The 12166-nt window shown below is 37.3% G+C and overlaps 1 protein-coding gene across 7 annotated transcripts in view; it reads right to left on the bottom strand.

The window, feature by feature from the left end:
* Window positions 1-12166, bottom strand: part of DIAPH3 (diaphanous related formin 3) — a 562435-nt gene that overhangs the window by 281998 nt on the left and 268271 nt on the right. For all 7 annotated transcript variants that reach the window (XR_009739822.1, XM_061434429.1, XM_061434430.1 and 4 more), the window contains one exon: window positions 8769-8870. Coding sequence is in view for 6 of the 7 variants with exons in the window: in XM_061434429.1 (XP_061290413.1) it covers window positions 8769-8870 (102 nt within the window). In the remaining variant the exon portion in view is untranslated. The remainder of the gene's footprint in view (window positions 1-8768; window positions 8871-12166) is intronic.

Raw genomic sequence — 12166 nt, 5'->3', positions numbered from 1 at the left:
GGTGCAAGACAAAAATCCTCATGTATATTGTTCATAAAAATATAAATTGACATAATTTCTAGAAGGTTAACTTGGCAGGAATGACCAAGATTAACAGAAGTTTTCACCTAGGAATTCAAATTCTGCAACTTTTACAAAGAAATAATAATATTAATCACAAAAGCTAACCCTTAGAAGAGTTTGGATTACAAGCTGATTTACACGTATCAGTTCAGTTCAGTTCAGTCGCTCAGTCGTGCCCGACTCTCTGCGGCCCCATGAATCGCAGTACGCCAGGCCTCCCTGTCCATCACCAACTCTCGGAGTTCACTCAAACTCGCGGCCATCTAGTCGGTGATGCCACCCAGCCATCTTATCCTCTGCCGTCCCCTTCTCCTTCTGCCCCCAATCCCTCCCAGCATCAGAAGTATTAAATAGACATGACCACTGGCCTGTAGTAGTGGAGGCAGACACGACCACTGGCCTGAGGCTGGCAGAATCGTGATTCCCCCAAATAGGGTCACAGACTAATCCCCAAAACTTCTGAATATGTTAACTTACATGGCAGAAGGGACATTGTGGATGTGATTAAATTAAGACTCTTGATTATTCTAGATTAGCGAATATAAACACAATGTCCTTATGAAAGCTGAGGAGAGAGCCAAGGAAGGAGATGACAAAAGGAGAAGGGAGCGGGATGGCAGACGGTAAGCCAGGAGTGTGGCAGCCGCCAAACGCAGGGAGGGCCAGGAGGAAATCCTTTCCAGAGCTCTCAGAGGAACACAGTATTAACGACCCATTCCAGACTTCTGACCTCCAGGATTCTAAGACAATAAATGTATTTCGTTTCAAGCCACTAAGTCTGTGGTACTTTGTTATAGTAGCAACAGGAAACTAATGTAAGTTTCACAAATACGGAAAGTGAGGTACAGGAAAATGAACAACTACCCAAGATCACAAAGCTTGTAAGGTTGATATAGGATTTAAACCCAGAGTTCATGCACATAACCTCTATAAAACACTCCCTCCAAACACATACACAAACAAGGCATGCAGAATTTTTTTTTTAAAACCTGGGGGAATACAAAAACTAACCATCCTTCATTGAGGAAATAGTTATAGAAAAAGTCAAAATATCAGTAGGCGGCACAGTGGTAAAGAATCCGCCAACCAGTGCAGGAGACTTAGGAGACAAGGGTTCAGCCCTTGGGTCAGGAAGGCCCCCTGAAGTGAAAAATGGCAACCTCCTCCAGTATTTTTGCCTGGAAAATTTCATGGAAAAAGAGGCTGGCAGGCTATAGTCCATGAGGCTACAAAGAGTCAGACAAGACTGAGCACAGCATGAAATACCATATAGGAATTTCAAAATATCACATCATAAAAACAAAGTCTCCAAAACATTTCACGGTGAAGTTTTAGAACAATGTGCAAATGAGTATGCACACATTTGTAAATACAAAGAAAAAGGATTGGAAAGCCAGCAAAACATTTAAAAAGATCATTTATATGGAATGCAGTGGGTAGTGAGATACAAGGAAACTTCTACATTGTATTCAATATTTTTATACATTATTTAAATGTTTTATAACAAGAATATTTAGGTGTATTTTAAAATGAGGCATTTTTAATGGAAGAAAATTTGCATGAACTTCTTGCAACATGTTTTGGTTAAAAATAAAAGTCTCTACTGCACAAAGTTTAAAAGCCCTGCCCTACAGTGACACCAAATGGTGATAGATCAAAATACAGTACACAAACAAAACATTTGTTCAATTCAATTTCCTATAAACACTACAATTGCTTTGAAGAATTGGCAGCTTAAAAGAACTAAATAATGTGGATACAAATACTCAAAAGCTTAGAATTTTTAATCAAAGAAATTCTAGTATACCGAGTTTCAAATGCAAATTTTAGGCCTCTTTCTAAGCTTCAGCTAAATCTTGTGATCCCATTGAATATTTACATATCTTACTTCTCACACAGTTAACCAACCGTACTACTGTGAGCACAGTGATTTTGCCTAATGGCTTATTGATCAAAAGATGACTGCAAATATAAAAAAATACAGTCATACAACTAAAATCAGGTTCTTTCAACAGAAACCAGCCTTTGATGAGTAGGCAGTATTTGAGGGAAATAAACAAGGAGATAGTAAGGCTGAGAGGAAAAATAAGGAATCCAGGAAAAAAGACAGCTAACTGATCCAATGAGAGTTTCTAAGCAGTATATTTTCCTTTTGTAATATTACTGATAGAAAATTAAGCTGAATAAAGCATGAGACTAGGGCATTCCAAATATGAAACAATTTCTCAACAAAGAGTTTTATACTGGACTGTCTAGGGAAAACAATGTTTCAAATTTAGCACATTGGTTAGTATTCAATGTCTTCTGCCCAAAACCTAGAAAGTAAAACTAGCTCAGTCGTGACTGGACTCTTTGCGACCCCATGGACTATAAACAGTCCACGAAATTCTCTAGGCCAGAACACTGGAGTGGGTAGCCTTCCCCTTTTCCAGGGGATCTTCCCAAACCAGGGATCGAACCCAAGTCTCCAGCGTTGCAAGTGGATTCCTTACCAACTGAGCTATCAGGGGAGCCCAAAACCTAAATCAACAAATAAAACTCACTGTAAATTGTCTCATTCATTTCACAGTACACAAAACGATATAAAGATGGACCATTTCTCAGAACCCATCTCTAAAATAACAAAATATCATTCGAATAGAACACTTGGTCTGAGAATTAAATGACAGCTTGTTCAGACTATTTGACGTGTTCTTTTTTCCTTATGCCAAAATTTCCTGGAAAGCATAGCTATCAGCCACAAAACAAGTCAATAATATCAATAAACTCCTAGGTCCTGAATTCGTAGCACTGGGTTATCAGTTCTAAAAGGTACCAGCTATCACCATGTCAACAGCACTACTAGACTACAAGCATCAGCAGGGCCACCTCCCACACCTGGGGACTGTCCTGCTCAAACTTGCCAAGGCTTCAGCTAGAAGGGCTGCAAGAATAAGTTCAGGGACGCAACTTAAGATTCTGAATTACTGGGAAAAAACATAAATAAGATGAGCAATTAAACGTTTAGTACCATAAAAGTACCGAGATACAGCTCGCCTGCATTAAGACTATTTTTTAAAGAATAGAGATAATATCAGGATTAAAGAACTTTGCTTCAACTTCAAGGGAGAAATAAATAAAAGTGGATATGTAAACTGTATTATAGGAAATGTGGAGAGAATATAGACATAGTAAAAGGTTTAGTGTTTCAAAGAAAACATACTGCTACTGCTAAGGTGCCTCAGTCGTGTCCAACTCTGTGTGACCCCACAGACGGCAGTCCACCAGGCTCCACCATCCCTGGGATTCTCCAGGCAAGGATACTGGAGTGGGTTGCCATTTCCTTCTCCAAAAGTGAAAAGTGAAAAGTGAAGTCCCTCAGTCATGTCCGACTCTTAGCGATCCCATGGACTGCAGCCTACCAGGCTCCTCCATCCATGGGATTTTCCAGGCAAGAGTATTGGAGTGGGGTGCCATTGCCTTCTCCAAGAAAACATAAGGGACATAAAATTTAATGGATATTCACACATTTCTGAATAGTATATATGAATATCATACTCGATAGACCACTCAGTTCAGTTCAGTTCAGTCATTCAGTCGTGTCTGACTCTTTACGACCCCATGAATCACAGCACGCCAGGTCTCCCTGTCCATCACCAACTCGCAGAGCTCACTCACACTCATGTCCATCAAGTCGGTGATGCCATCCAGCCATCTCATCCTCTGTCATCCCCTTTTCCTCCTGTCTCCAATCCCTCCCAGCATCAGAGTCTTTTCCAATGAGTCAACTCTTCGCATGAGGTGTGCAAAGTACTGGAGTATCAGCTTTAGCATCAGTCCTTGCAAAGAACACCCAGGACTGATCTCCTTTAGAATGCAGTGGTTGTATCTCCTTGCAGTCCAAGGGACTCTCAAGAGTCTTCTCCAACACCACAATTCAAAAGCATCAATTCTTTGGCACTCAGCTTTCTTCACAGTCCAGCTCTCACATCCATACATGACCACTGAAAAAACCATAGCCTTGACTAGACGGACCTTTGTTGGCAAAGTAATGTCTCTGCTTTTTAATATACTGTCTAGGCCGGTCATAACTTTCCTTCCAAGGAGTAAGCATCTTTTAATTTCATGGCTGCAATCACCATCTACGGTGATTGTGGAGCCCAAAAAAATAAAGTCTGACACTGTTTCTACTGCTTCCCCATCTACTTCCCATGAAGTGATGGGATAAGATGCCATGATCTTCGTTTTCTGTTAAGCCAACTTTTTCACTCTCCTCTTTCAACTTCATCAACAGGCTTTTTAGATCCTCTTCACTTTCTGCCATAAGGGTGGTGTCATCTGCATATCTGAGTTTATTGATATTTCTCCTGGCAATCTTGATTCCAGCTTGGGATTCTTCCAGCCCAGCATTTCTCATGATGTACTCTGCATATAAGTTAAATAAGCATGGTGAAAATATACAACCTTGACGTACTCCTTTTCCTATTTGGAACCAGTCTGTTGTTCCATGTCCAGTTCTAACTGCTGCTTCCTGACCTGCATATAGGTTTCTGAAGAGGCTGGTCAGGTGGTCTGGTATTCCCATCTCTTTCAGAATTTTCCACAGTTTATTGTGATCCACACAGTCAAAGGCTTTGGCATAGTCAAGAAAGCAGAAATAGATGTTTTTCTGGAACTCTCTTGCTTTTTCCATGACCCAGATACTTGTATGTAAGTAATATATGACAAAAGTAGAACATACTTCTAATTTACATGTTGTGTTTTATATATTCTATTTGGTATTTTGGGACACACCACAGAACATGTAGGACCTTAGTTACCTGAGAGGGGATCAAATCCACGCCCCCTGTATTGGAAGGTTGGAGTCTTAACCACTAGATGGCCAAGGAAGTAGCTTCTATTTGGCCTTTAATTGACATTGATTACCAGCAGTTTGGATGTGTTACTTTCACAAACCACCTTTCTATGAAACAGAAATAATAGAGACAAACACTGATTTCCAGGTAAGCTGGATTTTGTTTGTTTGCTGTTTTACATAATTCTTGTGTGGAATTAAAGCAGATTATATAATGCAAACAACTTTAGTAACTTTATCCACTGTATCAAATTTGAGTGTTTATTTAAATAGACTACATCTGTAATTCATATGAATCAAATTAATGAATTTACGTAATTGGATAAAACAAAAATGTAAACTGGCAACGAAAATAACTGCAGGGTTTTAACTGATTTCTATAAAAATGAAAACAATGTTAGAAATGACAGTATCAGTGCACAGAACCTGAAGATGAAACAGTTAACACCAGTCTATCTACGATAAAAACAAGTAAAAAGACAAGTTTCGATCCTATTTGGGGTGGAATGACCACCTCTGACTCTTTCTTGTTTGTGACTCTGAAGATTTTTCAGCCAGAAATGATTAGCACTTTAAATATAGGTTTAGTCAATAAGTAAAGGTTTTTCTATGAGAGCAAAGTCTTGTAAGAATCTGCAGTTTAGTTTACCTCTAGTTAACAGCCCATCTTCAATATATATACAAGTATACTAAGCTTATTACTTTAAAAATGAAACAGCATTATGAGAATCTTTAAAAAATACACGTGGTAATTATAATCAATTTCTTAAAACCAAATTATGGTATAATTTATATAATGTTGATAAACTGAAAAGACATCACTCTTTAATCAATTAGTGAACTCACTGAGTTTTTAAATTAGAAAGAATAGAAAACATCAGGCATCACATGTGGTTCATCATTTTCGGGGTAACTCTCAACTGTATAGAACTTTACAAAAGTTTTCCTGTCTTTTGGGTGATGCGTGGGGGTTTGAGAAGTAGAGAGCCAGACTGAAAATGGTGAAAAACTGGAATGGAAAAAAAGATGAAGTGAAGAATATTACTATTTGCTACCCACTTCCCCCAAAAAACTTCATATAAAACTTCACATTTTTCTTCAACTGTCTTTCTTTCTTCATCAAAACAAATATATTCTAAGATATTCAGTTTAGTTCAGTCGCTCAGTTGTGTCCGACTCTTTGTGACCCCATGAATCGCAGCACGCCAGGCCTCCCTGTCCATCACCAACTTCCGGAATTCACTCAGACTCACGTCCATAGAGTCAGTGATGCCATCCAGCCATCTCATCCTCTGGCGTCCCCTTCTCCCCTGCCCCCAATCCCTCCCAGCGTCAGAGTTTTTTCCCAATGAATCAACTCTTTGCATGAGGTGGCCAAAGTACTGGAGTTTCAGCTTTAGCATCATTCCTTCCAAAGAAATCCCAGGGCTGATCTCCTTCAGAATGGACTGGTTGGATCTCCTTGCAGTCCAAGGGACTCTCAAGAGTCTTCTCCAACACCACAGTTCAAAAGCATCAATTCTTCGGCGCTCAGCCTTCTTCACAGTCCAACTCTCACATCCATACATGACCACAGGAAAAACCATAGCCTTGACTAGACGGACCTTTGTTGGCAAAGTAATGTCTCTGCTTTTCAATATGCTGTCTAGGTCGGTCATAACTTTCCTTCCAAGGAGTAAGCGTCTTTTAATTTCATGGCTGTAGTCACCATCTGCAGTGATTTTGGAGCCCAAAAAGGTAAAGTCTGACACTGCTTCCTCTGTTTCCCTATCTATCTGCCCTGAAGTGATGGGACCGAATGCCATGATCTTCCTTTTCTGAATGTTGAGCTTTAAGCCAACTTTTTCACTTTCCTCTTTCACTTTCATCAAGAGGCTTTTGAGTTCCTCTTCACTTTCTGCCATAAGGGTGGTGTCATCTGCATATCTGAGGTTATTGATATTTCTCCCGGCAATCTTGATTCCAGCTTGTGTTTCCTCCAGTCCAGCGTTTCTCATGATGTACTCTGCATATAAGTTAAATAAGCATGGTGACAATATACAGCCTTGACATACTCCTTTTCCTATTTCGAACCAGTCTGTTGTTCCATGTCCAGTTCTAAGATGTTAGTGTAACACAAACCAGAACTTGAAATAGTATTTTTAGAAATGTTCATAATCAACAGATAATAGCAGATGGTTTTCAACAGTATCACTCTTGTTCTCTTTATATTCCATTTGTAGTCAGTTATGATCAGCACAGAATGTGTAGAGTCAAGGTCAAGTTTGCATTGACATGTGCTGAAACTATTTCTGTCTTAAAATCAAAATTACCATGTCTAAAGCCCTGGTATCTGGGAATATACTTATTTTAACTTTCTGACCCCTCTAAGTACAACACTTGTAAGTCATGCCTCTTTGACGGGAATCCTCGTTTTTCAAAGGCAGCCATAACCTGGCTATTTAAATAAACCTAAAACATCTCCAAGTTAGAGTTCATTCTTCTGTGACAATCACCAGGAAAAACATGAGAATAGTTTTAAATCTCTGTGATGATATGCAACATAAAGAGTTTCTTGGTAAGCAGATATTTTCATATAAGTTTGTGTTTCATATTTAACATGGATAGGAATATTTTAAAATTGTAATTTTACATGCTATGATTTTCATTCAAGAGTCAAAAAGGACGAACAAACATCAAAAATCTAAGCAGCTTGTGGTTAAAAATGTAACGCAAATTCTCTCTTGTCTTATATGGAAGATATTGTGTCACAGGGATCAAGAGAAAGACTGATCAGGTGACAGAAAATAAACAAGAAAATAAAGAAAGAGAGAGAGAGAGACAAGAGGATAAAAGAGCTCTCTGGAGAGACTCGGGTTAAAAAAATAGCATTTTTCTAAAAATAACGTTTAAAAGTTTTATAATAAAAATTACAGGGCTATGAAGAGGAAAAACCTGCCTTTTTTTTCTTTCTAATCTGAGTCTGTGAACTTTGGGGGCAGGAGAGTCACTGCAGAGAGAGCTGAGTAGATTGGATTTATGAAGAGACAGGAAGAAGTTTAAAATCAAGTGTCAATAACATGACAAATAATAGTATGTAAACACAGTCCTTTAGTAATCCAATCCAAGCTTTCAGAATTATAGAAATATAATACTACCACGTCCCTGGAGGTTGGTAATAATATAGCTGAAGACTCTAGGGAAAAAAAATCTTATATATTAGAAAAAAATGAAATAGTACTTTAAACATCATCATGATGGCTGAGGTACCCAATGTCAACATGATAATTTAATGGTAGAAGGTAAGAGCAGGAGAAAAGAAAACTTGATAAAAATCTTAAATTCATGTTGCAATAGAGCTAACATATAACATTGGAAAGTCTTTTTTCATCTCTTTAGATCCCAACTTCTATAAAATTGGAGGCTGGAAGTCTTGAAGATTTTATAAAATGCATTCATTTTTTCATCCTCATTGCCAAAAAGAAATTGTATTTCTAATTTTAGAGTTTAAAACATGAGAGGAACTGAAGTGATTGAGTAGAATGAGAAAGTGAAGCTACTCTTGCGATATGTTGGAACACACTGCTCGAGAATAAAGCACAATCCACTCTAGTCGTAGGAGTGCAGGTTTCATTTTACATTTTCACATTAAATAGAAAAGATAAAAAATCACGTTTGTACTTTTGAAAGAACTCCTTAGATTTCATTTATGGTTAGAATTTCAACATGCATTTTAAAATCAAGATAATTTTCCATAAATATCCTCAGGTTAAGAAGAAAAGCAAGGTGGACATTGAATGCTTGTGAATAGTACTGACGTGAAAAGCCTCACATTCTGTTTCCTCTGTGCACAGCACAGACGTCCCCTCCAGAGAGCTGACAGGGTACTCACCACGACAGCAAACTGCTCGGGTTCACATAGGTTGCTATATTCACTCTGGTACTGAGACAGTGAATTCAACTGTTCTTGATCGGGAAGATGCTTTATTAAGTTCTAAAAGTAAAACCAAAAGAAAATATCTTCATTAATGTGCTTCTTAAATTCTAGGAAAATTTATTAATAAACTGTGAGAAGGAAATCATTGACCAAGTTAATCTTCAGTTTTATTTCTAGTTAAATTCCCAAATACTAAGCCTTAAGCTTTCGTCTCTGTATCTTGAAAGCAACTAATTTTCCTCTTCTCTATCCAGGATTATTACATATTCAAATCAAGCACTACTCAATGTTTATTTGATTAGCTATATAATTGAGAAAGGAGAATTCAATCTATACCAAAGGAACAGCTTTCTCACCTGGATAAATGTGATCAATTACATTTCAGCTATTGGCAATTAAATGTCAGAAAATTTCAGGCAAAACCAAACATTTTTTAGCACTTCACTCAGGGGGACAAAAGATATCATATTGCTTCTAACAGGCAAGAGAAAGAATAGAAACGAAATCAAGGGAATTTTAATGACAGCACTTGCAAGATTTAACTAATATGATTACAGTTTTAATAATAAAAATGAAGATATCTCTAAAACAAGACAACCTAACTTTTCTGATGTGAAAGAAAACTTGAAAAGGCATTGAAGACACAGGATGATGAACCTTGCAGATAAAAGAATACAGAGAGAACTTAAGTGCCATGGCTGTCAATGGTCCTTTGCCTCAATCATCTTCAGCTCAGAAAGGGAATACATATAATATGCTTCCTTGTTAGAACTTAAATGATTAAACCATCCCTTTGACAAAGTCTATACAGATCCTCTGTATCAAAATATGATTGACAATAATAGTATTATAGCAAATTAGTATACTGACATTAAAATTAAGAAAAAAATAATGGTTGGTGCTCACAATTCCAAATTACAGCATAAGCAAACTCTGTACAAGCCCAAAGTCAAATTCAAATTATAATTAAGCCTATACCATGCGAGGCTTTAATATATATATTTTAGGAAATATATTTAAGGAAAAAAAATATATATAAGGAAATATATTTAAGGAAAAAAAAATCCCCAATGGTGTTATTAATTAAAAAATAATGTTAGAGAATGTTATGTATCAAAGAGTTAGATCAAAGAACAAGTTTTTCACTCACTATGTACCTTTGGACAAAAACTTGATTGACTAGCCAAAAACAAAAAAGTGGCAATTTAAGATTATCTCTAAAAAAATATTCAACATTAATACTACCAAACTGAATAAAAATAAAGGAATATGATTTTCCCTTATAAATAGAAGTTTCTCTCAGTAAAACTGCCTAAGACCAGAAGACTCAGTTATTAATAAAAGACTCGGTTTTTTTTAATCTTTCTAGTTGATAGCTGACCTATTTATTACACTGAATTTCTTCAGCATCTTTTTAGATAACCATAAAATCATCTTAATTAATATTTTTAGTGAATATTTTTAGTTAATATATACTTAAATTTTAATCTTTCATCACAAATTCATTACTTTTTTTACTTCATTATTTTTGTTTTCTAAAGTAATAAAACTATTAGATTTGTAAAATTACAGGCCCAACATTTCTTTGTGTTCCCCTTATCATATTTCCCATCCTAAGTTCCTTTCAAAATAAAGTCTTCAAAGTTGCCCCACACAGCTTTTCTCTCACAGGATCCTTCTGCTGGAAGGACTAATGCTGAAGCTGAGACTCCAATACTTTGGCCACCTGATGTGAAGAGCTGACGCATTTGAAAAGACCCTGATGCTGGGAAAGACTGAGGGCAGGAGGAGAAGGGGATGACAGAGGATGAGATGGCTGGATGGCATCACCGACTCGTTGGACATGAGTTTGAGTAAGCTCCGGGAGTTGGTGATGGACAGGGAGGCCTGGCGTGCTACAGTCCCTGGGGTTGCAAAGAGTCAGACACGACTGAGTGACTGAACTGAACTGAACTAATTTCAACCTTTAGGGACCTTTACACACACATTCAGGCTTCCCTGGTGGCTCAGACAATAAAGAATCTGTCTGCAATGCGGGAGACCTGAGTTTGATCCCTGGGTCAGGAAAATCCCCTGGAGAAGAGAACAGCAACCCACTCTGTATTCTTGCCTGGAGAATCCCATGAACAGAGGAGCCTGGCGGGCTACTATCCATGGGGTCGCAGACTTGGACATGACTGAGCAACTAACACATACACACACTCACACACATTCACATACCTCACATATTATCTAGGTCTAACAATCTCAATACAGCCAGGTTTACCTTGTATTATAATCATATATATACATATATATGTGTGTGTGTGTGTGTGTGTATATATATATATATATAAATGCCATCTCCCTTGCCACACTATAAACTCTACAAAGGTAAAGTTTGTGTCTGATCAAGCCTATACCTGAGTGAGCCTAACACCATTCCTTTATATGGTAGGCACTATAAAATATGTGCTAAATTAATTAATGATTATTAACAAAGTACTGCTTTTTCTATGCTCTGTTCAAAATAGGCAAGTTCTTCACTGTACAATTAGAAAGTATTTTTAAAATTAAAAATAAGACTTCAAACAGCATGAAATTCTTATTTTTTAATGAATATATAAAGATTTTGCATATGTCCACAGTAAATTTTTAGATTTTCAATTCATAAGACTGGATTTATATTTACCAAGTGTGGTAAGCAGAATGATGACCCAACCCCACTAAGAGCTCTTCATTTAATTCCCTGAACTTATTAAATATTAACTTACACAACAAAGGGAACCAAGGTTTAAAATGGAATTAAGTTGCTATCAGCTCACCCTAAACCAGAGAGATTATCCTGGATTATCCGGATGTGCCCAATATAACCACAAAGGTCATAAAAAGTGGAAGAGGGAGAGCACAATAGTAAGAGGAAGATGTGAACAGAGGCCACCTCTACAAGGTTTCTGTGAACAGAGGAACAGAGCTTCAAAGACACTGGCTGAGAAAAAATGAAGGAGTGTGTCCACCAGCCAAGGAATGCGGGCGGTCACAGGGGCTGGAAAACAAAAACAGCTTGAAGCCTCCAGAGAGGAATGCAAGTCGGCTAACACCTGGACTCTGGCACAGTAAGGCCACACCAGACTTCTGTGCTACAAAAATGCAATATATTTGTTTTATAGTAAGCCACTAAATTTGTGGTAAATTGTTAAAACAGTAATAAAGAAGTAATATGTTAATAAATTATGTGGAACTGAATATTCTTCGGACATGAATTTTAAAATCCAAACTTTTTTCCACTCAAACAAGAAGACATGATCGTGCAAAATATTTATATAATCAAGTTAAAAGCTACTGTCTAAATATAAATATTTATATATTTATAA

The sequence above is a fragment of the Bos javanicus genome, chromosome 12, assembly GCF_032452875.1.
Source record: "Bos javanicus breed banteng chromosome 12, ARS-OSU_banteng_1.0, whole genome shotgun sequence".
Classification (NCBI taxonomy): Eukaryota; Metazoa; Chordata; class Mammalia; order Artiodactyla; family Bovidae; genus Bos; species Bos javanicus.
Note: the sequence above shows the minus strand (reverse complement) of the source record. Positions and strands in the feature narration are given on the sequence as shown.